Source organism: Malurus melanocephalus, unplaced genomic scaffold (assembly GCF_030028575.1).
Source record: "Malurus melanocephalus ecotype Western Australia unplaced genomic scaffold, MMel_1.1 scaffold_44, whole genome shotgun sequence".
In the NCBI taxonomy this organism is placed as follows: Eukaryota; Metazoa; Chordata; class Aves; order Passeriformes; family Maluridae; genus Malurus; species Malurus melanocephalus.
The window spans coordinates 2,593,882-2,618,953 of NW_026623276.1; the positions used below are offsets into that span (position 1 = coordinate 2,593,882).

At 39.1% G+C, this 25,072-nt stretch overlaps 1 protein-coding gene across 5 annotated transcripts in view; it reads left to right on the forward strand.

The window, feature by feature from the left end:
• GREB1L (GREB1 like retinoic acid receptor coactivator) overlaps positions 1-25,072 on the forward strand; it is a 129,766-nt gene that overhangs the window by 71,958 nt on the left and 32,736 nt on the right. For 2 of the 5 annotated variants that reach the window (XM_057364924.1, XM_057364925.1), the window contains exons 5-12: positions 5,448-5,624; positions 8,346-8,522; positions 10,353-10,490; positions 13,697-13,834; positions 15,574-15,711; positions 16,059-16,178; positions 17,889-18,026; positions 19,839-20,024. In XM_057364924.1, coding sequence (XP_057220907.1) covers positions 5,448-5,624; positions 8,346-8,522; positions 10,353-10,490; positions 13,697-13,834; positions 15,574-15,711; positions 16,059-16,178; positions 17,889-18,026; positions 19,839-20,024 — 1,212 coding nt within the window. The remainder of the gene's footprint in view (positions 1-5,447; positions 5,625-8,345; positions 8,523-10,352; positions 10,491-13,696; positions 13,835-15,573; positions 15,712-16,058; positions 16,179-17,888; positions 18,027-19,838; positions 20,025-25,072) is intronic. The other 3 variants (XM_057364926.1, XM_057364927.1, XM_057364928.1) reach the window with 2 other exon arrangements.

The window sequence follows — 25,072 nt, forward strand, 5'->3', positions numbered from 1 at the left end:
TTCTGAGTTTACAAAATCTGCCTTGCTCTTYGGTGTTCTCAAGGAACTGATTTAAGAGAGTAGTGTTTTTGTATCTGGAAAAGGAAAGGAAAACAAAGTTTTTTTTCCAAATACTTCTGGTGATCTGTTAGGACAGTTTTACATAATTGTTTAAAATGCCCTGRTTCCCAAACATTCACACTGCAGACTGTATCTCAGCAAGATATTAATCTGATAGCTCATCTTTCCTCTCATGAATATGCCTTCCAGAGATGTAAGACAGCATCACTGCCATTGTTTACATCCCTTATCTTAGATATTCAATTGCAAAGCTAAAAAACATTATGAAGATGTTAAAGAWCACTGATAGTCTATTTGAACTCACTGTGTTTGAGTTCAAAGTTTAAATTAGTTTAAATTAAGCATGTATTCAATTGCTTATCCAGGAGCAAAATATTGATACTAGAACCTGCAGTTCATAGCTCTGCTTGCTGTAAAACCTGTTTTTCCCTCCTTTTGCATCAGGTRGGACAAAATCTTTTTCCCTTTAAGGTATTTGTGCTGTTTGCTTTTCCTGAGTTCAGGATGTGTACTACAACCATCATATTATTTTCTTTTATTCAGATGTCTTTGTCAGTCACACGGGTTGCAGAAAGTAGATCTTAATGTCTTTAGCTGTCAGCTAAAAAAAATAAGAGCCTCACCAGTGAGTTTATTGGAGCTTCTTTCTCAGCTGGCAATAGTAATAGATCCAGTACTAATTTACACCTTCCATGAGAAGGGGATTTTGAGRAAAAAATTCTTTGTTTACATACAGGTCTCTCAAATAGGCAACAAAATTCTTGCATTAACAAGGAGCTGTTCTGAACCTGAGCTGTTCTGTTTGCTTGCTGTAGCTTTAAAAGAGGCTGTTTCTAATTTGTGGAATAACGTTTTATGCAAGCTGTGGGAAACACAATAGTATCACCTTTCTYTTGTGAGCAAATCCTCAATTTACCTGATGCTTAAAGAAAGGCCAAGGTAATTTTAGCAGCAATTAGGTAAGCAGGTACTTAACACCTGATCAGTTACTGTGAGGTTACAATAGCGAGTGACAGTGACCCCTAATTCATATGTAATTCTTGGGAGCTAATTSCTTATGCAAATACCCCATTTATTGCAGTGCAACAGGGGGCTGGTATCCCACATGGAAAATACTTCTTGTTACGGGGAGGAAAGGGAAGATAGATACAAATTCCATTTTTAAGAAGATTCCAGTGCTTCTAGTTGTTGACAGATGTGGGGATACATTTTCAGGAAGCTGGGAATGGGTAACTTTAAATGAAGTGATGTTGGAGAATGCAAATGTGCTTCTCCAAAGCAAAAACTGGTGGATTTTCTTTCAAAGAAATGCAGATAATGTCTGTGAAAGCTGTTAATATTTTAATTTTTGGTCACTACTCCTAGTATTTGCAAATCTTTAATCAAAATATAAGGGCCTGATCCTTGTTTGAAACAAAGCTGAGAACCTGTGAGAAGATGTTAGTTTGTTATTGGTTTTTTTTTAGCAGTTCAGCTTTGGGGTTTTGTTTTTTATAATTACAAGTCGATAAAAGGCTTCACAAAGAGAAGTTGGTTTGGTTTAYTGACTCAAGTGTTTTCTCCTCTTTGTACTTAGATTTTTGGACCTAATGGTACACAAGTAAACAAAAGTGCCATTCTTCTTTGTAAGAAATGTGTTACTGCTGTTTGACATAGAAATGTAGGTGTCAGCACAATTATAAATTAATAGTTATGAAATGTAAATGGATTTTTTAAATGTTCTGAGTCTCAGACATTGACAGCACAACTTCTGCTAGTGCTGAGACATTATGTCTTGTCTTTGCTAATGTGGARATTATTTCTAACAGATAATTAACTATCAGTGCAAAATCATGCAAAACAGCAAAGAAAATGAGTTTGAGGTCTCTGTGGTGCTTGCTAGTTAGAAAAAGACAGTGTAACAGAGAGAGGCGTTAATCCTTCCTTCATCTCCCCATAGTCAGTTACTCGCTTCCAAATCAATGTGTTTTGGGTGGAATTTCCTCATTCAGTTTCAAAAAGCGGCAGAAACTTGAAAGAGTGCTTTTCAGCCCTAAAAGTCAAGGGAAAGAAGGCTAATGAAGGGCTCTTGAAGTATAGCATCTGCATGTCTTTGAAGGAAAATTCAAACCTTTTACTGCACAGAGGTAGATTTGCATCCCCTCGGTGTCTCCTGATGGAAGAAGGTCCCGGCTGATCCTGGCCAGCTCTCCCTGCTCCTCCTGTGGCAGCTGTTGAGTGAGCAGGAGAAAAACTCTTGGAGGCTCTGAGGCTCTGTCTGTGCTGCCTCTCTCTCTGCCCACCCATGGGGATCCCTTTCCCTCTGCACAAGGGCAGCCAGAGGAATCCTTTGGTAGCAGCTCTGTTTCTTATCTCGCCACCTCACAAAACAAGGGTTTGGCAGCTGCCTGTGAGCTCTGAGCCTGTGCTCTCTGCCACTGTTGGCAGAGGGGTGGAGATTATAAAGGGAGTGAATTTCATCAAGATTTGTGAAGTACAGGAGCTGGTCGGATGACATGGGTGTCCCCAAAGTTAAGTCCCCTGGGGCAGTGCAATAATTACAGGCTGAGCATTAGAGAGGCATGTGCTGGTGAGCCAGTCTGCACATGCATRCCTCAGTGATGCAGAGATGTCGCCAGAGCAGAGGAGGATGCCAAAGGAGATTGTGCAAGGAGGAAGAATGGGGAGCGTGCAGGGGGTCTGAGAATGCTGAATAAGTAAGAGGCGATACAGGAGTAAATCTTAGGCACTGTTTGCAGATTGGGTAGGATGCAGCATTTCTACAGTCCAGTCCTACATATCCTAAATGGCAGGAAATATTAAATATATTCAGATCTACAGCCTCTCAGGTAAGAGGCTGCTGTTCCTATGATAGCAGACTTGTAAACTTGGTAAGATGTTGTTTTTTAGGGTTCTCCTGTAGCTTCTGCCTTGGGGATGGATACAGAATGGTGACACACAGCTGCTCCAAGTGTAGCTGAAGTTGTTTTGCTCCTAGCCTGGGTAAAGTTGAGTCTTTGCTTTTGTCTTGCAYGTTGAGGAGCACTGCTTCACTTCACTGGGACATCCAAACCCTCAAGCACTCCAAGGGGCTYGAAGCTTCCCATGAGATAYTCGATTCACCCTTCTCAGTGTTGTRTGCTCCTTTGGAAAGCAACTCTGTATTGACACACAACAACATTGCCAACCTTGCTTGTCCTAGCATTACTGTTGCTAGCAGTTCCTTCAGTAGCCTCCTGTTGGTCACCTTTTGTGCTTCTGGGCATTTCCTGAGCATTTTTAGGTAGAGACCAGGCTAGAAGCTAATTGTGTAAAAGCACAGGTTTAAATCTTGGTTGAAATCTTACTGTATTTGCTGTTTCATAATCCTTATCTACAGATTTCCTGTTTGCCCACATTGTCAGGAGTGGGTCGTTTTTCTATTTTAAATCTAGATGTGAAGTGGTATTTTCTAAKCATCAGCTACTCAGATTTCACTGAATGCCTAAATATTTAATGACAGTTTTGAAAATTCTGGACATAATACCCAAATGGCATAAAAACTTGAATAAGCAAATTTTATTTTGAATGTAAGGGACTTTTGCCTAGGTTTATCTGTGACTGTTTCTTTCTATATTACATCAAAAAGTCTAGGTAATACTTAGCCTGGTACCTAGCTTTCTCTTTGACTAAGATCAATTTGGTTTTAAAGAACATACCTTAAGAAGAATTTAACATATTAAGATCAAATGGCACTGCACCTAATCAGAAAATAACTAATTGTAYTTTAAATATCCAGGTTTAATACTGTACCCCTAAAAATATGTAATTTATTGGTAGTTTATTGATATAATCCACTGGTTCATACATGAAAACCTTAGRCACTTCCTTTTAATTCATTGCCTGGAAAAAGCTGTGTGTGTCAGGAGTGAATCCAAGCTAGCTTTCCATGAGCTGCTGCTGGAACTGAGYTGATTGAGGAACTGAAGAAACCATTCAGCCAAGAACTGGTTCAGCAGATTCTGGGTGTAGGCACAAGACTGAACCTGTATTGGACCCTGTTTTCTGCAGGCTGCTGCCTGACAGGAAATTTGTGCAAGCTGATTCTGTGCATTCCACTTTGCACTCTGTGCCTGGTACAGTCCTGAGATAAAACCAAAACCCAATAACTTCCCTAAGTTTTGCTGAAGTTTTAAGCTATAGGTTTTGGCACAAGAGCTAGGAGTAYGGGCATACWTATCAAAAATGGCTGAGGTGACTTYTGGTTAAGTTGTGATCACATTGTGTTACAAGATGCTTAGTATCTTTCTCTAGTATTTTTTTTTTCCTTAAAACTTCTGTGACAATTAAGGACTACATAAATAATATTTTTAAAGTTAAGTGTAAGTAATAGGTATTGATAGCTGAAGCTTTAATAGCTATTGCAGTAATTTCAAATGTAGTTTGAAATGCTAGTTTTTAACAGCAATCTTGATTCTTGTGATTTTCTTTGTTTATTGTTTATTTAGCCTAGGCACTGTTCTGGGCTGCTTTGCTGTGTTTTTTTTGTGTTACCCAACCTGCTGCCTACTCATTGCAGGGCATAGAACAGCAGAAACTGTCTCAGGTCCYTGTATTTGCCTGCTTCTGCAGCTTTAGCCTTACATTGATTAGAAGCACAAGAATCAATGTTATGTTCTTATTTTGTGTGCATATGTTTATTTGATTGGGTAAAAAACTTAATTGGGGATTTGAAAGTCATGCAGTCCACTAAAACTTCAAGATACTCAATTGGTGACTCAGAGAAAACAAGATTTACATCTCTAAAAACATTGAWTTATTTATTTGCTGGAATTTTTAAAATGTGTAAATAATTAAAAAATTAGATATTTAATTATCTTAATGCAATTTAATAATTTTTAGTAGTCAGTACTAAACTTCAATCATTAGTTTTTATCACTCCTTTGTATTACTTCATGGTGATTATGTATCAATGCTGGGCCTGCTACAAGCAATAAAGACAAAACTGTTTCTCTTGAAAAAGCTGTAAACTAAAGTTTGGCAAAGAAAACAATAATCTTTGTCATTTTTTAATAGCTGTTTTCTCTTATTAAATCACAAGCTTACCCTCTTATTTTGATTATTTTTTGAAAAACTTGTGAAAAGTTTCAGAGCCATTTGATGTCTWGTGTTTGGACACTTAAATTTCTTCTGTGCCTGTATATGTTCAACATATTTAAAATAATGTTATCTATTGTSCCTGAAACCTTCAGCTAGTGCATCTGATCAGATGCTATCTCAATTTCCTCTCTCTTCCTTAAAAAGAACGTATTAAAACCCCAGTTACATCATCAAGTTGTGAAGCCCCATTTGCTTTTGCAGCTGATAAAAAGAAGAAAATGAAATKAATTCTTTTGAAGAGTTGTCATTTGTTTTGCTTTGTTTTGTAGGTTTTTGTCAAGCAGGCAAGGATTTACGGTTGGTATCTCTGTGCATGGAGCAAATTGATATCCCAGCAGGTTTTCTGTTAGTAGGAGCCAAATCTCCCAACCTTCCCGAGCACATTCTAGTCTGCGCTGTTGACAAGCGGTTTTTGCCAGATGATCACGGGAAAAATGCACTTTTAGGTAAGAGATTTTTTTCCCCCCCTTTGTGCCATAATAACTCAGAGGAAAGAAAAGGTACTTGAAAATTATCTAATGTCATTTCAGCTAATAGCCTTCTCTTAGAAGTATGTTGAGGAGAGGACTGGTCTAATTAAATMAAATCTGTAGATGAACCTGCCTTAAAAGCCCATTTTAAAACAAGTCCCTGATTCCCCGATTAAGCACGATTGAATCTCGTGGATTTCTGCGTKGGCAGAAGTCAATTGCAGTCTTGGCATTCTAAATGTGACCTATCCATATACTCTTTATCTCTAATGAAACTTACAGCCTTTTCATTTAAGAAGAAATATGCTCATGCAAGTATTGAAGATGAAATATCTGTTTTTCTGTCAATTAAGAGGGGAGTTCTGTCCTTGGTTTGATCAGGAACATTGTTCTCAATGGAAGCTCTGGGAGCAATTTGCTTCCCCAAATCCAATACACAGAGACACCCYCCACCCCCAATTATGTCATAATCTGTTACATTTATGAGCTTTAAAACTTTAATACAAGAATGCCTCTTGATAATTGAAGACAGGCCTATGTGCACCCAGATTTCCTGCCAGGGTCACAACTGGTGCACATTTGAACAGTCTAGGAAAAGTGATTTAATGTACTTCGGCTCCTTTAGCCTGTTTTGTATTTGCTCTCTTATTTCTGCCTCTAGTCATTGTTCTGCAYAGGATACATTCAGAAAGACCTTTCAACAGGGAAGAAATCACAGCAAAGGATAAATACCCTGATTTAACCACACTGCTCAAATTCTTGTCCTGCCCAGCAATATTTTGTGCAACTATTGAAAACACTTTTGTTTTTGTACTYTAATGTTATCTCTCCATTAAACCCATTCGATATGTTCCTACACACACTCCCACACCTTTGGGCCTGAGGCAGAAATCCCACCAGCCTGAGTTAGATGKGGGCTGTGGTGTGATGTGGGATATGACTGAGTATGACTGGGGATGTGGGATAATGGGGTACTTTGGTGTCCACTTCGGGATTCAGAGGAGCTTCTCCCCTGCTAAGCTGGGGGAAGTGTCGTGAGCTGATCAATAAGAACTCTCTGATAGACAGGCAGATGGTGTTTAAACCTGATTAAATGTGATGCTACTTGTCTTTGTTGGTAAACCTCCCCCCATCCCAGCTTTGTATCCATCTATCATCTCTGGTCTCATTTTTTAATGAGCCCAGTGACTCACAGSTCTGGCATTGCTGAGGTTCTGAAGCGCCTTCAGGCTCCTGGAACGGGCACCTGTGAGCAAAGGACTGACTCAGTGGCTCTGTGAGACCCTGGTGACTATTTCTGAGCACCACGGAGATGGAGTAATTCCTGTGGGTTGCAAGGGAGAAAGGAAAGGATGAGTCAGTCCCAGGAGAAACAGGATGAAGAAATTTGCGTCTTGGCATTCTCATCCAAGCTGATAATGAGGCACAGTAAAGCTAAAGACAATGCYCTAATTAATAAGAGTTTTATGGATGAGGTATTCTGTCAAAAACACTGAATATCCTAGTCATAAAACTATTACTTTGGTGGACAGGTGAGTGCAGGAACCAGCATTCTCCAAGGTGCWTGGCAAAAAAAAACCAATGATAGAAGCAAGAATAAAAAACCTATTTTCTTACAGATCTTGAACTGATTAGTAAATTGAAAAAAAAAAAAAAACCTAAAAAACTCCCCTCCCCCCAAAAAAGAAAGCATTTCCACTAGGTATTAATTTGCTAGGACTTTTATAAGTCATTATTGATGTTCCAGAGAGAGTATTTTTTCATTAAGGGTTGAAAGCAATTCAGAGATGAGTGGACTGGCAAGTAAGCCATGGGAGCTTAACTGTTCAGCATGAGATAATAGAAGGCTGATCAAAACAACAAAGATTTAAAGGCAGACCCATTTCAGAACATGCCCTGTGCTTTGTTCTATGCAATGTCAGACTGGTGCCATCTGTATGCTAGACTTCCATTAACATAGCTGTGAATGGCACTGGAAATCAAGGGTGCTTTTAATTCTTTGTCTGGATCCTATCCTCTAGATCTCAACTCAAAATTTCACTCTTTTCTGTAAAACCTTGTTGGAAACATTACAGAAAATGTCTTCTGCCTTTGTTCGTAAATTTGTTACTTTCATGAGAGGCTGTAGGTTTTTAAAACTATTCTGAAGCACTACTAACTTTTGCCATGCAAATCTTGACATCAGGTGATTGTTTTCAAGACTTTAATAAAATGTAAGGTTCAGCTTATTTGGAAAGTGTTTTGTATAAGAARTCTCAGGGAAAATTTATTTGGTGTTAATGTCAATCATATGAAGTTGCTCTTATTGATTAGCCACTGTTTTGAGAGAGATGTCTGCAGTTTGAAACCCATGGGATTTTAGTGTAGAAAAAATGGCTTATTTTTCTTTTTTCTCATGAAATTTCCTGGTGTGGCAACACAACTCTCCCCCTGCCAAGTRGTTATTCTTCTCTGCACTGTGTAGAGTGGAAAATTGGTGGTAGGATTTTGGCATAAGTCAGTGTGCCCCTGAGAGGTGGAGGAGTTTCAGAAGAGCTGAGATTGACACGCATGTGCTGTGCAGGGTGTCTGCAGAAACTGGCTGGAGGTCACCAGTCACTTGGAAATGGATGTGCAGGTGGGTTTAGATGGCTTTGTTCCTAGCAGATAGTACAAGACATTTAATCTGTTTGTGTATCTTCTGCTTCATTCTTCCAGGATTTTCTGGGAATTGTATAGGCTGTGGAGAAAGAGGATTTCGGTACTTCACAGAGTTTTCCAACCATATCAACCTGAAATTAACCACTCAGCCAAAGAAGCAGAAGCACTTAAAGTACTACCTAGTAAGAAGCTCCCAAGGTGTGCTGTCAAAGGGACCCCTTATTTGCTGGAAAGGTAATAAAGGTGCTCATTCAATTAGGGGATGTTTTATGCTATTAGGGATGATGTTGAATAAAAAATTGAAAGCTGTTGTTGAAAATATATGCATTCAAAAGCAACTGCTTGAAGGAACTTCTCCTGAAGTCTGGATTTTGCCAAAGAAGTTTAAAATCTTAATAATAACCATGTGATTGTAAACACTCTTCTTCCATCTCCCCATACTTTTGGTGGGAGTCCTAATTGTGCCCATCTTACACTGTGCAGTAATCTTGGTAGAAGAAAAGAGGTTACTCAGTCTGATAGTTCTTTATGAGCCTGAAGCAAGGTAGGACTGCAACATTGGTTTTCAGCTGATATTCATCTTAGCAGGTGCAATTCAGTCTGTCTAATTCCTGRGGATAGCTAGCATGCCATGAGATTGAGAAGGCTCAGGTCACTGATCCCAAGGAAAGAAAAGACTTGGGTGCTCCTGCCATTTACAGTGCCTGTGTGATATTGTGTGCTATAAGAGGATAAATTTGTGACCCCCAAAGTAGCCATGGGGTCTGTTATTTGGAGGATGCAGATTTTTTGAGACAGGACCRTGCAAAGACTCAAGGAAAGAAATAGTCTCCCTACTCACTGCCTGCCAAGTTGGTTTATATGCAGACTGCCTGACTTTTTCATCTGTGGTCTCACTCAGTGAAGACAGCTCAATCTGGTCCCTGTTGTTCCAAAAAGGTTGATGTGAGGAGAGGGGAGGCTCTGCAGGAGGACTGACAGACATCTGAAGAGTCACATCCTCATGTGAATAGCAGCATGACACCAGAAAGAGATGGTTATCACTGAGCTGTATGAGTGATTATGGTTTGGCATCAGTTCATGGTTCAAAGGGATCCTGGCTTCAGCTGCTTTTCTGTTACAAGGATAATTAACTGCTGCTTTAGAGTAGATGTGGCTTTTTGACAGCATTTTTCGCAAAAATGACACAAATATTTAATCTGGTATTGAAATTCCAAATACAGGCAAAGGAAACCTTATTTTAATTTTGGAATCTTGTTTTGAAACYCTTCCCTGATACTTGTTCATTTGGGATTGGTGTGTGTCCTGGTGAATGCAGTCAGGAGTAATGCACACGTAGCAGAAGCAGATGATGGTTTCACTTTTGGTTATCTGCTAATTACAAGTGTTCTGAGCACCTATGGAGATTTAGAAAATCAACCAAGAGCCAGCCTCATGGAAATTACTTTGATGGGTTCTATCCCCATATTGCTGCCATCCATCTGCTAACCTTTCACCTTTCACTTACATAATAGATCTAATTAGAAGAAGAGAAATGCTTTTAAACACCCCCTTCTCTTAAATCCTGATTAGATGGCAGTTTTAAAAATGGATTCATGTGTGATTTTCAAGGTGACTTTCTCCTGCCTCAACTCACTTTTCATCCAGACACTTGTAGCTCTGAGATCTCCCTGAAGGTTTGTGGAGGCATTGAGAATCTAGGTTTCTGCACAATTCCTCCTTTTAAAGGGCCACAAATGACAGTTTGTAAACAGGTTGCCACAGAAGTCGCTGAGTGTTTTCTGGGACATGTCCAATACTTTCAAATCTCTTGGAAGCTGCGATGTGAGGGCTTTTGCAGCATCTGGTCTGTATTTGCCTGGCCCCCTGAGTGGCCCCCAGGGAGGTTTCCTTAATTAGAAGACGAAATTGTCTAAACCCCGAATCCGTATTTTTGTKGAATGCTGCCATTTGCCGCTGTTTGTTGTACGTGCTCTGTGTATGCTCTTAACGTTTTGTCACCTTTCGCCGCCGTGTTGCTGAACTTTGCTGCTGGAAGGCAGGCCTCGTTAATATGTACTGTAGCTGCTTCGTTTGCAGAATGTAGAAGCAGGCAATCATCTGCTGCTAGCCTCTCTGCTAAACCAAATCCTTCAGTGTCGCCGTCCACGACCCCAGAGGGTGGATCAGCTAATGGATACAAATCAGGGTTCACTCAGACAGGTAGGAGCTGAAAGTGCTGTAAAGATAACCATTGGGGGTGGTAAGTTACCTCAGACTGGTGGGTCAGGGATGCTGTAAACAACTGGGTATTTACCTTGAGCCGTGTATAGATTACGGTGCAGAGGATGGATGCCTTTCAAAATTTGCTTCGGCAAAGATTAAGACCTAGGTGAGGCTGAAGGTTAGATTAGTCCTCAAAACAACAGTTGATTTAAAAGTATTAAATGATCTTTTGATTAATTTGTTTGATTCCCTGTCTTTGTTTCATTGATTTTGTTGTGCATTTCAAAAAACTTCAATTACACACTTACAGGGAAGTGTTTACTTAGTACAAAAACTAGGCTATTTGTCTGAAAAAGGAAAATAATCTCTTTTAGGGAGAGTGGGTCAGATTCTATGTTATTTAATTGCTTATTTCCTTATTTATTCAAGTTTTATTGCACATAGAKCTGTTCTTACAATAGCAATTTCCCTATACATACCCACTCCATACAGTGGGTTTTTGTTATGTGAGCTAACAGGTGTCTCTCAACTATTCTAGAAAGCTATTAATGGATAGCTTAAGGAGCCATCCATTAATAAGGAGAAACTATAAAAATCTTAAATAAGGAGAAAGTATAAAAATCAAATAGACATTGACTGACGAAGAAGCAGCATCTTAATTTCATGTATGTATTTATTTGTTGTGACAAGACAAAATGTTTTTGTTTGAGCTTTTTATCTTCATTGCTTTATTGCAGCTTCATCTGTGCTGTTGTATGTTTTGGTGTCTGTTCATGCTATTTCTTGAAAAATTAAGAACAGGAGAAAATGGCCTCTTAATGGTTGTTATTAATTGATCTGAATGCCCAAAACCATGTATTTCTTCAGAGGAGTATCAAATGCAGATGTAAAGCAAGATGGTTAAAATACTTTTTCCACCTAGAAAGTTTGTTAAAAGGAATAACAAACAAAAGCTGAACACGGGCATTCATACAAAATTGTAATCAGTGATTAGTATGTTCAGAGGCGCTTCCCTCAGGTGGTCTCTGCTGAGGAAGCTCTGTGCTTTAGGCTTTGGGTAAAATTAAATGACAGCGTGGTTTAAACACATCTGCATTTCATTGCATGATCCCTTGGCTTCCAGACCCTGGCACRAGAACTGTGCAGATGCATGAGAACCTTTTTATTTGGAATAGCAAGAATCCTGATATTTGCACAGCTTTGTCTTCCATTGTACCTGCCAAGTTAAAAGATACACCTTTTATATATGGCTTTGTTCTTATCACTCCTGCCATTTTCGGTCTGCTTGGTGTTTCTGTGTGTCACTGTTTGTGCTCCCAGGTCAGGCTTGTCAAAACCTTTTCATCTCCTTTTTCTGTTATCTTCTWGTGAAGATAATGCCACATACATACACATGAATCCCCTGTGACTGGGAGAAGGGGGAGAGCACCTTTTATTCAGCRGCATGAGTTCTGACATTTGTCACCTACGATGGAGGGCTTTTTTGACTTTTTCTCCTCCAGGCTCTGCATAGCTCTTTGTACTGGAGTTTGCTTCTTGTTTGTTTCAAAACAGGACTACTTACTGGTAGTTTTCTGAAATTGTTTTCAGTTCATTGTCAACTCCTACCCTTTTTTTTTTTTTCTTTAAAAGTTGTCTAAATATTTCTGGTGAGCAGTTCAGCCTGTGTTCTCTAAGATACCTGTACACACTATCAAAAATTTGGTGTYTGGCAGATGCTTGAGAGGGGAGAATTCAATTCAGCTCTTCAGCAACTAGAAACAAGGCTTTAAAAGAGAAAGATGAAGAATTTTAATGACTGGTATTTTAATAACTACAAGTCCTGCTTAGGTAACAGTGTGGGGTGTTTAAACATATACCAGCCAGATCTGCATTCATAGATAAAATTTCAAGAAAATGCATTAGAACTAGAGATGGAGGGAAAAAAATCCTCAAAGCTCCTGGCCAGTTTATTTTGAGAAAACCTTTAACACTACGTATCTGCTACATTCTGTTTAATGRCAGACCAGCATTCCCCTCCAAAGGCCCTGACCTGGTGGTCTATTTTGTTACCATTCAGCGCATTTCCTGTGAACATGGGTARGATTTTCTGGTGGGACAGCAGCAGCAGAGGCTTCTGTGTTTGTTCCTCACGTCAGTTACTCTGTCTGGCAAACCAGACCTTCCTYCCCACCCTCCTTCACCAAATGGTGTGTGGCCTGAGGGTGAATGTGTTTGGCAGATCAAGTTGGTCTTTGTCTTCTGTTTTCTTTAGCTGGCTGTTTTWCTGGGACATCTGTAGGTGAACTTAGCCTGCTTTGCCTACTTGTAGCAAACTGCTTTCTGGACTGAGTTAATATTCTTTAACTCTGGTTATAAGAATTTGGATTTACCAGTCTGTTGGCATCCAAATGCCAAATTTTTCTTGAAGTAAATAGCAGGTATGAAATGCCTGCTGTTAAAGGGACTTACATGCTGAGAGGTTTGGAATCAGTTCTATACTGGGCAAATATTAAAATTCATTTGTTCTTCAGTTTATCCTTGTAKAAGAAAAGATCTATGATTTTTAGCCCTGGTAAAGTGCTCCAAGAAGTTTCTTAGTTCATGCAAAGAGTTTGGGCTCAAATCTCTGTAATATTTTACCCAGATTTATAAATGAGCATACATTTTTTATAGTTTTATATACAGTAGTGCTATGAGGAAGCTATGTTTGAATGTTTTTTTTCTGCCCTAAGTCAAGCTCAGCTGTGTCTGACAGCGATTCAGCAACTTGTTATTGAAAATCTCAGGTGATGGAGATTCTACAGCCTCTTTAGACAACTTATTCCAGTGCTTTTTCCTTTTGCTTGCTGGCTGYAAGTTACATAAGCTCTTTGTCTTAGCTTTCCCATGTGAAACATGGAAAAACTGTGTTTACTTGCCTATCCCCTGAGGCTATTTTGAGGAGCAGTGAGATAGCCCTTTCCACAGTTAAAATATTTTTTGAGGTATGTGAATGCAAAATATTGTGGAAGAGATCAATCATGGATTCAGCAGATTATAAGATTATATAGAAATGCTCTGTTGAAAGATAGGTGGTAATTTCCTAAGAGTGAAAAAAATTGTTTGCAATTTGTACAGAGATGAGTTTAGATAAATATGTGGATAATAAAAATCATATATTTTTACATATATATATATATATAAAAAATTTTAGTCATTAATTAAACAACTTCTATTCTCAGATTCTTCAGTATTCAGTCCAGCAAAATCATCTTCTGCTGCTGTTAACTTAAGTGGAACACCAGACCCATCCCGGAACAAGAATGTTGTGAAACCTCTGGCTCTGTCAGTACAGCTTGTAGGAAAGTCATTTGGTACAGGTATGGCTTTGCTTTCCAAAATAGCTGAAAGCCAAGGCAATTATCAGCTTAACAGCTAGGAAAGAAGAGTGTAATTTTTTTGGTGGAAAAGGGAAACAAAAACATTCACGAGCATTCTCCAGAACTCTCATATTCTGCAGTTTTCAGCACAGAATTTTTTTGCAGTTATTACTGAATCCAGGTTTGAGCCCACCTTGGCCTTCAGATTTAACATCCTGGTMGGAGTACAGGTGATATCTCTCTCTGCACCCCCTAAGATATTCAAGAAAGCATAAATACCACCTCTTTGTATCACACTRATTCCTGCCTCAGTAATTGACAGCTGTGTGCAGTTCTGTATTTCTAATAGTTTTAGTTCCTCAGCTTACATTTAGTGGAATTTAGTATCATTTAAAAGAGTTTAAATGTCTCTGCTGTTTTAATTTCCTATTTTGGTATTGTGTGTTTAATAAATTAGAACCCTCAATCCAATCAACTGTGACATTTAGTTCCTCACCGACACTCCGTTGTGATAATTTMATTGTTTTTTGCTTTAGCTGTTTAATCTTTAAACAATTTTTAAAAATCATCACACCTACTGCCGGACAATATGCTTGRTTTATTTGGTTTTTATATGCAGATGAGTATTACACTTCATACACGATGAATTAATTACATCTGCTATTTAATACTATATCTACTGTTGTGGTACATAATACTATGTTTTATCTAATACATCATTAACAGTTCTTTGTGTAAAATACCCTTTTCCCCCTCCATACTTGCATGATTTTATTTTGCACTAAAATTTCTTCCCAGCTTTTCAACCATTTCTGTAACTGATCCATGCCYGCCATATCTGTCCATACAAAACTGTTGACTCAGAGTACAAAGGGGAGCTTACCGTGGGCAGATGAGRTTATTCATGTTTTGTAATTGGCAACTGGAGAGTCTTGTGCCAGAATTTATCTGGATGTCTGCAGCTGGAGAGTTGCATTGTTTCAAGCGAAACACTCACATCTCTTAACACTTCCTGCTGCAGCTGCCATCAGCAAGCTGCTGCACCATCTCCTGATGTTGCTCCTGGAATATGTTCCAGGGAGCTAAATCYTTATGGAGCTGGCTGATATCAGTGAGCTGTAATTTCCACTGGCCTCAAGTTGAGTCTATGCAGTTTATGCCATTTTTTTTTCTTTCTGCAAAAACTAGGTGCAAAAAAAAGACTTAGAGCAAGCTCAGATGAGGGATGGTAACTTCTTATGGTCATCTGTTGTTGTAGCTTCATTTTGTGGCCTGGATACAGCAAGTCCTGCGAGTGTCAGGCTTGCTGGGGTGGGAGAATCTCTCCCCTGTCGGCAGAGGAACAAAATTAAGCTTGGTTTTCCTCAGAAAGGCTCAGGCCATGTATACACTCTACAGCAAAATGCCCTTCTCCCCCTGCCCAGTCTCCTATGCTAGGGCTTTAGATAAGATTTATTTCTGTGTGTGTAATTTTCTATTGTATTTTGGTGGGGCTTGTTTTTGATTTTTTTTCTTCCACCTCTCCATCCCTACCTTGAGATCTGGACACCCCTTTTGATGGCTCGGATTTTTCAATCTGTGCCTGAATGTTTCTCTGCCAAATACATTTTATGCTTTCCCTGGAGTATTTCTTTTTCCAGTCATGCCCCATTCTTTGGTGTCTGTGTGTGGCTGTACTATTTGTTTGTTTGTTTTCAAGATTTTCTCAAGCCACACACTCTGTATTTTGTTATACTCAGCTCCTCTTTCGCTGCGTGCCACGGATGTTGCTAATGGAAACGCTAATGGAGGAAGAAATAACGCACTGAGTTCTACGGTCTCTCGGCCAACGCCTCACTCGACATCTCCAAGTCCTGGCTGTGCAGCTGGAGACCAAGGTAAAGAAAACCTCTCTGTTCTTTTATTCTAAGCTGCAYTGGATGTTGAGATTGAAATTGGTGGTTTTGTTCTTCTTCCAAATTTGTTCTTACGATTGTAGCTGTTCCTACAGGAATCCTAATGGATTCTTTACAGATCCATTTGCTTTTAGGCATGACTATTAATGATAATGCTGAACTTTTGAACACTGGTAGCAACATTTTCCACATCATAGTCTGGTTTCATGTAAACCTGAGCAGGAACCTCTGCTGCTCTCAGATGTAATATCCACTCAACACCAATGTGGAATGGAATGTTTGGTCATTTGGAAAAAGGGGTTTAGAATTAGTTTTTGCTTTCCTTCCAGCATCTATGTCCAGCTCTGGACCACCAAAGAAACGTCACCGGGGATGGTCTCCTGGRTCCCCAGTCCCTCCTCCTGGTGTAGCAGTACCTGTTCCTACAATCCGGCCTTCGACGAGAACAGGTAAAACTTGAATGACACCGAGATGTCCTTTGTTAAAACGTGAACTCAGCCAGCCCAGCAGCCCAGTGCTGAGTCTCTTATGTGCTGCACAGCAAACATAACTGATTGCATTGAAGTATTTAGGGACACCATTCTCAGTTTTTCAGAGAAGCACACATGATTGCCTGGTCCTTGTTGTTGTAATCTAAGATGCAACACAGGGAAAACAAAGCTACTGGGGGAGAGAGAGGAAAGGAAGATGCAAATAGTAATATTAAAAATACAAAGCTAAAAGAAATCCATAGCTCCCCAGCTGTAACTCAGTTGTTCTAAAATTGTGCAAGTATATGGATATATGAGTATATTTGAAGGATTTTCACTAGCCTTCACCTTGAATGTTGTGTCTCAGGCTGGTGTGGCATGCTGCAGAAACTGTACGCTCTGTTTCTTCACAGGAAAAACAGCTTTATATAATTTTGGCCTAGCAAAGGACACTGATATCCAAYAGATCCTCTTCAGTTAAAAGCAGGAAGTGAGACGAAGTGTTAGTTGTACATGGAAAAGCTGTAGGAGGTTAATACCATGACATGACATAGAATTAATTATAAGTACTCACCAATATCCATGCAGGTACTTCTGTACTAATAAATGTTAATGAAACAGCTCACTATTTGAGTACTTTTCAGTTGTGAGATTGAGAATATTTTATAAAGGGAAATAAACACTTACTTATTCTTCTCTCTATAGAGTGAGAGAATAACCACCCGAGGAATGAAAAGTCATTTGTTGATATACACAATGTATTTTTAACTCTGTTTTTGAGGGCTTGGTTTGGAGGTATTTTAGAGTTATTTTCAGAGATAYTCATTATGGGAAGAAGGGCTGCATGGTAGTGCAGGCTTGCCTACCTGATCACCTCAAATTGCAGCTTTTGTCAGTTTCTATCTTCAGAAACCTGATGAAGATACATGATAAAAGGCAATCTCCCCTTTTTGTTGAGTTTGTCTCCAGTACTCTGCTACCTCTGTTGCATACTCCATTTTCTGTGAGTCTTCAGTAGTACTTTTTTTCTGTTGGATAAACAGTTTCCCCTGGTAAAACATATGCATTMATTCCTCCTGCCTTTGATGTTTTTCTGTTGATGGCATGGTTTGAAAAAGTGGCTGCAAACCACCAAATGAAGCCTGAGAAACTTGTGAAGCAAGCCTCACTCTGAAACCTGATTACAGATTACAAAATTCTTGCCCTTRGTTTCTTTTTCCTTTTGAAAGCTGCTCTTGCTCTTTCATGAGTGAAGCCTGATTTTTATCCTTGTGGCAACTATCTAAGGGCAGCTTTGAGATTTTGGCCTGCTTTTACTTTTCTTATCTACATATATTCTAGGTCAGAAGTTGAAGCAGTTTCTTCCCTTGTAATGAGAGGCAGTACTGAGGGGTGGCCTTTTGGCTTAGTACTTGGCTTTGTTTAAAGATGCATATTCAAACCTGTGTTTTGCTCTCTCATTCTGACCAACAATGCAGTGGTCAGAAAAAGTTTTATTTTAGGGRTGGGGCTACAGGAGGATATAGGCTCTTCATTTAAATTACTTAAAACTATAGCAGGAAATGCAGAGACCTTTTGAATTTTATTACAGTTGGTAATTTGCAGTAATTTTTTACTTATTTGTTCATAAGGCCAAATCACAGTATGAGTCTTTTAGTAATGGAAGCTTCTCTTTTCTTTATTTTATAGAGCCTCTTTTGTCAGTCCCAGTTCCTCAATCCATGTTAACTGGAATTTTACAGCCTCAACCCATCCCAGCAGGGGAGACTGTAATAGTTCCTGAAAACCTGCTGAATAACTCGGGAGTCAGACCAGTGATTCTGATAGGTAAGTCTTACACTGGGGAATCAAATTTTGTACTAACACCTGCTCCTCAGGAGAAAGGGGGTTTTATATTTTTGTTTTATTAATTTTTGTTGGTTCTTGCATTCAGTACCATACGAAGTTGTTTTGTCACAGATAGTTTCCCTTAGTTGCTCAATATTTAAAACTGAGAGTCAGGCGATTTCTRGAGAACCTGATTTGCAAACAGGTCACCACTAGGTCAAATTTATGCAGAACCACTGGCCAAATCTAAGTTTTATACAAATAAGACTTTTGTAAAACCCAAAGAAGAGAAATATTTCCAAGTAATGAAAATAGCTTTCCGGTATAAACAACTGATAAACTAAGCAAATATTTCCTGCTGCATTTATAGTTCAGATCTTGAAGCCCCAGAATTCTACATGAGAACCAGAAAAATGATTTGCACTGGCTAAACAGAAGTAAATCATACTAACTTTTTGTCATTTATAGTCCATCGTTCTCATAAGCAATTGAGATAACAGATTAGGCTTCAGGCTTTTAAAATCTTTTAGCTGTATAAAGTACATTGTTAACCCTTAGAAAGACATTATTTTTACTTTAAGAGTATTACTTTTAATGTGAATATGCCTTTAACCTGAGCTGTTTGGGCATACCATATTAAAAAAACAAAAGTTGGGTCAGCTAGTGCTGCCAAAATTTTGCTGAGAGATTTTTTTTTTTTACCTCTGAATTTCTTTTAGTTCCAGTATAATACAGATGGTCACATAAAGTAGCTTTAATGTCAAAGGAACATGCCTATCAATACAGTCCATTGATAATTTACCATTGCTGAAGAAATGCAGAAGTTCTCAAAGTCCCCACTTGCACAGATAATTTTAATACACTCAATTCCCAGAGAATGAACAAGAGCCATCTACACTTGTAAATCTGTCAAGGATAGGGTTACGCTTCTGGTTTGTTTTGCTTGGTGTTGTTTTCTGGAAGCTGATTATAAAGCTCCAGCATGGTGCTCTAATGSTTTTCAGAGAAACACTTCCTTATTAAAGATGAGGGTGCCTACAGCCATCAGCTTAAGTGCAAATTGAATGCAGCCCTTGGACTCTTGGAGAGCTGCCATTAAGTCCTCAGTTAGGCTAAATGTTAGTGGCCCTGAGAAACAGCGTCCTATTAATAGTACAGAACCAGATGTACCCAGAAGGACRGATTTGGCAAAATCGCCGTGGAAATGGTTTTTTTGGAACGAAAAACATTCTGAAGAGGAGTAGGCCTGTGGTAAATTATCCATGTGCTGTTACCTTAAAAAATAGCACATTTAGTTGCCAAACTAGTTAAGTTGTCATTTATTTTACCTGTTTATGAAAACAAAATGGAAAGGTGGCAAAATAGTGAAATCAATCACAGCAATACCACTGTGGCTGAATCAATGCTAATGTGACTTATGCTGCTTTTATAATGTTAAGATCAATGTACTTTTGCTTCCATTGATTTTTCTTCTTTGTACACTATATTATGGGGAATCTGTATTTAAAGGTCAGGGTAAGGCCCAAATAGATAATATTCTCATCTGTATTTGGGAAACAATAATTATTRTCCTGCTGGCATCAGTTAGAGTTAGTTCTTGCAAATGTAAGTGATCACTTGTTGTAAAACACAGCAGAAGATACCTGTCCTATCAGTTAATTATGTTTTATTATGCCAAGAACAGTCATTGATGCAGTGTATTTTGCCAGACAGCATTAAGAAGTTTGGAAATGTATCATTGTGCAAGATTTTATGTAGTGACAAATTTTGTGAATTTCTGGGGGTTTTTTTTGTTTGTTTCTTTTTTCACAGGTTATGGCACTTTACCTTATTTCTATGGAAATGTTGGTGATATTGTTGTAAGTCCCTTGCTGGTGAACTGCTACAAGATTCCACAGCTGGAAAACAAGGATTTGGAGCTCTTGGGTTTGTCCAGCAGTCAGCTGCTAAGTGTGGAGAATATGATACTTTTAACTATTCAATATCTTGTCCAACTAGGTAAGCAATTTGTCATAAGCACTTGGTTTTATTTGGGACTGTCTTTTTTTCTCCATGCCTTCTTGATGTCCCTTTTAGGGCCAGTTTTCTGGCTACTTCTGTGGCTGGAAGAGGCAAGTGGCTCCATCTAGYGTGTGTGACTTTGCCACTTTGTTCCTGACGTGGAAGAAGTGAAGTGAATTTAAAGGCTGACACTGCTGCTGCTCTCCATATGGGGATTGACCAGGTCACCTTTGTGAAATGGATTTGCAATGCAGATAACTCATTTGCTTAGGGTATCAAACCATCAGTTATCACAGCCCTTTCTAAGGACACTCGGTCTGTTTTATTCAGTTTTGTGACAAATGCTGGCAGATGTGTGATGGTTGTCATTGTTTTGGTGACAGCAGTGTTTACATGAAAACCACATTTGTTATTCAGACTAAGGCAAGTGATTCAGCGAATATCTCATTCTTGTAAATGTTTTTGAAATGGACTCTTTGCAAATTTGAGAGCAAACCACATTTTCTTTCTCTTATTMCAGGACCAGTCATTTTCCCTACCTTAGAGTAAAAAGAGCAATGATAACAGCAAGGTTTTAGAAGTTAAAAAATGCAGGATAGTKTTGGGAAACTTCCATGGCAGTCTTACCCTGACTTTTGTATTTGAAAAGATGTTACTTTCCCATAGAGGAGTATGAAGTTACTCTTGTGAAGAGCACAGCATTACAGCATCTGCAGTGCATAATGGAATGAAATATGCAGGTGTTCCAAAAGCAGCATGACTGGTGATGACCACACAATTTGGGGAGCAAATGTGCTCCAGGCAGGTTTCCCCCATGAGTGCTTACACTTTGCTGCAGTTCTGTAAGAGACAGGAAGGAAACCATTTACTGTGCTGGGATACTCTCTAAGTGACCTGTTGGCTTTATTTATCATTCTCTGCCTCAGTRGTCCATTGGATGCCGTGTTAGAACTGATAAAGGGTTTCTGAATTTTTTACAAGATGAATGTTTTTCTGTTGCGTTCTTTCACTGGGTTTAAACTTGTTATTTGAGGTTTTTATCATTTTTGGACAGTTTGTAGAGCCTGCATGTTAAAACCAGCTGCTTCACACAGTTCTGGATTGGTAGAGGCAGCTYGCAAATTTGTAGCCAGCTGATAACAGCATTCCCTCCCAATTAATTAAAAATAAAATATTTATTGGAAGTTGTGAGTCAGTGAATCACACACCATAAGCAAGTCTAACCTTGGTGGGTGCAGCAAGTCTATACTTGCTGCAAACTAGAGGAGGCTTCATGCAAAGCTTCTGGAGCTGAGCTGTGTCTGTGGAGCACTGTGCCTTCAGCATAGAGCAGTTCCCTTATTAGCAGGTGTTTGGTTTGGCTTTTGTTCTCAGCTGTGCAAAGCTGAATAGTTTCCTATTTGACCTTATGTGGAGATGGTGCCAGCACTGTAAGATGAAAGAGCCTAATGAGGAGAAAAGTAAAAACATTCTGCAGGGGAGGGGATGAAAACATGTTGCCGGTTTGAGTATTGCTGTAAACTTAAAACTGTTGGAATTGTGACAACTGCACTGAAATGTAGCCTTTGTCCCATTTTGTTAAATCAAAGTAGATTAAAGATGATTAGAGGGTAGCCAGCTTCAAAAGTTTTTGACAAGGAGAAGAGACAAATACACATGTAAATTAGCAATTTATTCATGTAAGCCTCTTTTTTTTTCTTGAAGAAGTAGGACTAAACGGTTTTTCTTTTTTCCAGAGTGTATTGCAAAAGAGTAAGATAAAGACAAAGATAAAGCAGGAAAAAAGCATGAAAGAGTATTGCCTAATTTTTTTCAGATCTTACTACTTGTACAAAATATATTTGCAGATGACTGTGATCACAGATGATAAGTTTATAATCTATGAAAATGCTCCTTTTTGAATAAAAAGGGTATAGCTGTAAATTCCTTTCAGTTTTCTTGTAAATTGGTGACATTTTTGTATGATGACACTGTTGTGTTTTGAGAAATCAGCTGAGCACCTCATGATGATATTACAAATCAAAGCAAACAAAATAAATGCATTTCTGATGCTTTAAACCTTCTTTGAAAACTATACATAGTTAAACCTGTGATTATTTATAGCAATGCTGTGGATCACAAATTCCACTGACTGTGATAAAAGAATAAGTAAAACAAAAGATAAAGAAGTGTGTTTGATACTTAGTGGTTTTTTTTTTTTTTTAGTCTCCCTCCTGGAATTAGTCGGATTTCACAATTGTTATCTTTGGCAGCATTCATGGCAAAGTATTCTCAAGCTTTGTTTTTATACATCAAAATACCCATATTTGCAGTCTGGGTTACATTCCACCATTTGTAATCGTCAGCTTTTTACTCTTGCCCTGCCATTWCTACCAATCTCAGCCCATGCAGTGCTAAGATGGTCTGTGTTCTGGTTGAAGGAGATTTCTGGACCGTTTTTTATACCACCTGTTTAGAACCCTGAAATCATTCTCCTTCTCTCTTGTGGTACATTTGAATCACTTTGGTGATGGATGTTGTAAGCTGTTGACACCCAGAGGTGTTCTGTAGTTTTAATGCCCAAATGTACGTCCAGACTCAAGGCAAGAGCAAGGCTTTGTCAAGAGTGGAAGGGATAGTCAGACACTCAAAGCAAGAGCTTATTCCAGCAATTCTCCTGTCTTAGATGGTTGGAGAAGTGGCCTCTGTGGCATGCACTGTCAAGTTTGTCTACCCAGAAATGAGAGTCATCCAGAAATGGATGAAATTTGAATAAGTTGACTTAAACTTAAGGAAGAATAGAGTCATAGCAGCACTGAATCACTTAGCCTGGAAAAACCTTTAAAATCATTGAGTCCAGTCATAAACCCAGCACTGCCAGGTTCACCTCYWAACCATGTCCCCAAGTGCCACAKCCACRTGTCTTTTGAATGCCTGCAGACATCTTCAATTCACCACTTCCCTGACCATCCTTTCAGTGAAGAAATTTATCCTAATATCCAATATAAACCTCCCCTAGCAYWGKTTGAGGCCATTTCCATTTGTCCTATCACTTGTTACCTTGGAGAAGAGACTGATCCCCATCTACAGCYTCCTTTCAGGGAATTRTAGASAGTGATGAAGTCCTCCTGAGCCTCCTTTGCTCCAGGCTAAACAACCCCAGCTCCCATTTTCCATAAGAGTTATGCTCCAGATCCTTCACCTGCTTTGTTGCTCTTTTCTGGACACACTCCAGCACCTCAATGTCCTTCTTGTAGTGAGAAGCCTGGAACTGGACACAGGACTCAGGATAACTCACCAGTGCCAAGTACAGGGGGATGATCCTGTCCTGGTCCTGCTGGCCTCACTGTTTCTGGCACAATCCAGGCATTGGCTTTCTTGGCCACCTGGGCACACACTCCCTCATGTTCTGCCAGCTGTCAAACAACATCCCCGGGTTCTTGCCCCCRGGCAGCTTCCCAGCCACTCTGTCCCCAGSCTGTAGCACTGCCAGGGGTTGTTGTGACCCAAATGCAGGACTTGGCACTTGGTTTTGTTGAACCTTTTCCAGTTGTCCTCAGCCCGTTGATCCAGCYTGTCCAGATCTCTCTGCAGAGCCTTCCTGCCCTCTGTCACCTGYAAACTGCCTGAGGRTGCASTCACACAAAATCATGGAATATCCTGAGTTGGAAGGGACCCATAAGGATCGAGTCCAACTCTTAAGRGAATGGCCYACAAGGAGTTTRAACCTACTGCCTTGGCATTATTAGCACCATGCTCTAACCAAAGGAATTAATCTMATTCAATCCCCTTGTCCTTATCATCAACATAGATATTAAACACACTGGCCCAAACACTGAGCCCTGGGAAGCACCACTTGTGACTGGACACTAACTGAATGTAGCTCAGATATTAATATTTTATGATTTAATATTATTATTTTGCAGTTTTGTTTTTGAAGTCAAGATGATCATTTGCATACTCATTTCTGTAGAGAGCTTCCATCTATTCCCTTTTAATGCTGACTTTTTGGTTTGGGAAACTGTTCACAGTCAAAATCAATATTTTATCGTTTTGTCTTACATTTCATCTGATATTAGTTCTGTTGTTTTTCTAGATAGTTGTGGAGAAAGACTGCCATACTTTCTTATAAATAATCTTAGTGAAATTCTTTGTATTCTCATACTGAGATTCTGTCTTTCCATTTGTACAATTAATTTAATCCTCTTGGATTCAGGATGGCCGTTGTGTTTAGAGCCAGTCTGTTAAGTCTGGCAGAAATCAGCAGAAGTTTGCTTTTATTTCTCTTAGTGGATAATGTAATTTTCAGGGGTTGTGTTGTAGTTAAACTTTATTTCTGCAGAGGAACATTCTGCTGATAAATGCCTTTTTTTTTTTTAATTTTGAGATCTTCAAAGACTCAGGAGGCATGATGTTTTCTTATAAAAGAGAATACATTTCCAAAAGAGAACTCTAAAAGGGAGAATTATGTCCATGCTGTGTTAAATTGGACTCATCAGAATTTTTCAGTTTGCTTCAAAAGTGAAAACAGCCTTGCACTTACAAGTCTATAGTTGTCTTACTATCCTRTGGTAATGGGAAGGTGGCACTTGCCATATGTTACTTCTCAAAAAGGCAAAATGGCAATGGGTGGCAGTTTTTACAGATTCTGTGCTGTGAGTTATTTATCCATGCCCTATTTCTCACACAACCTTTCTGCTTCCTGGCCTGAAAGAAAACATAAAACCAAACCCAGCATTTCACATAGCTCTGATATTTAAGACCCCTGTTTTGTCATAGAAAAGCAAGCTGCTGAAGTGTGAAGCTGCCTCCTTTGGCACTGATTTGAGATCTTGGCAATATAAGTTATGGTTACTTTTTACTCTGTGTTCATGGCCAGCTTTAACTGTTCCTGAATATCTTTGACAATGAGACAGAACTAACTGAACAGAACATTAATTGAAGTTTAGTTGGAGGACTGATGCTAAGATAGGATGGCTTGTGTTTCTGGTTTTCAGTTCAAGTTGACAATACAGTTTACAGAGTCAGGGGAATATAGATCTAAAGTTGCATATTCTTTAAATTAG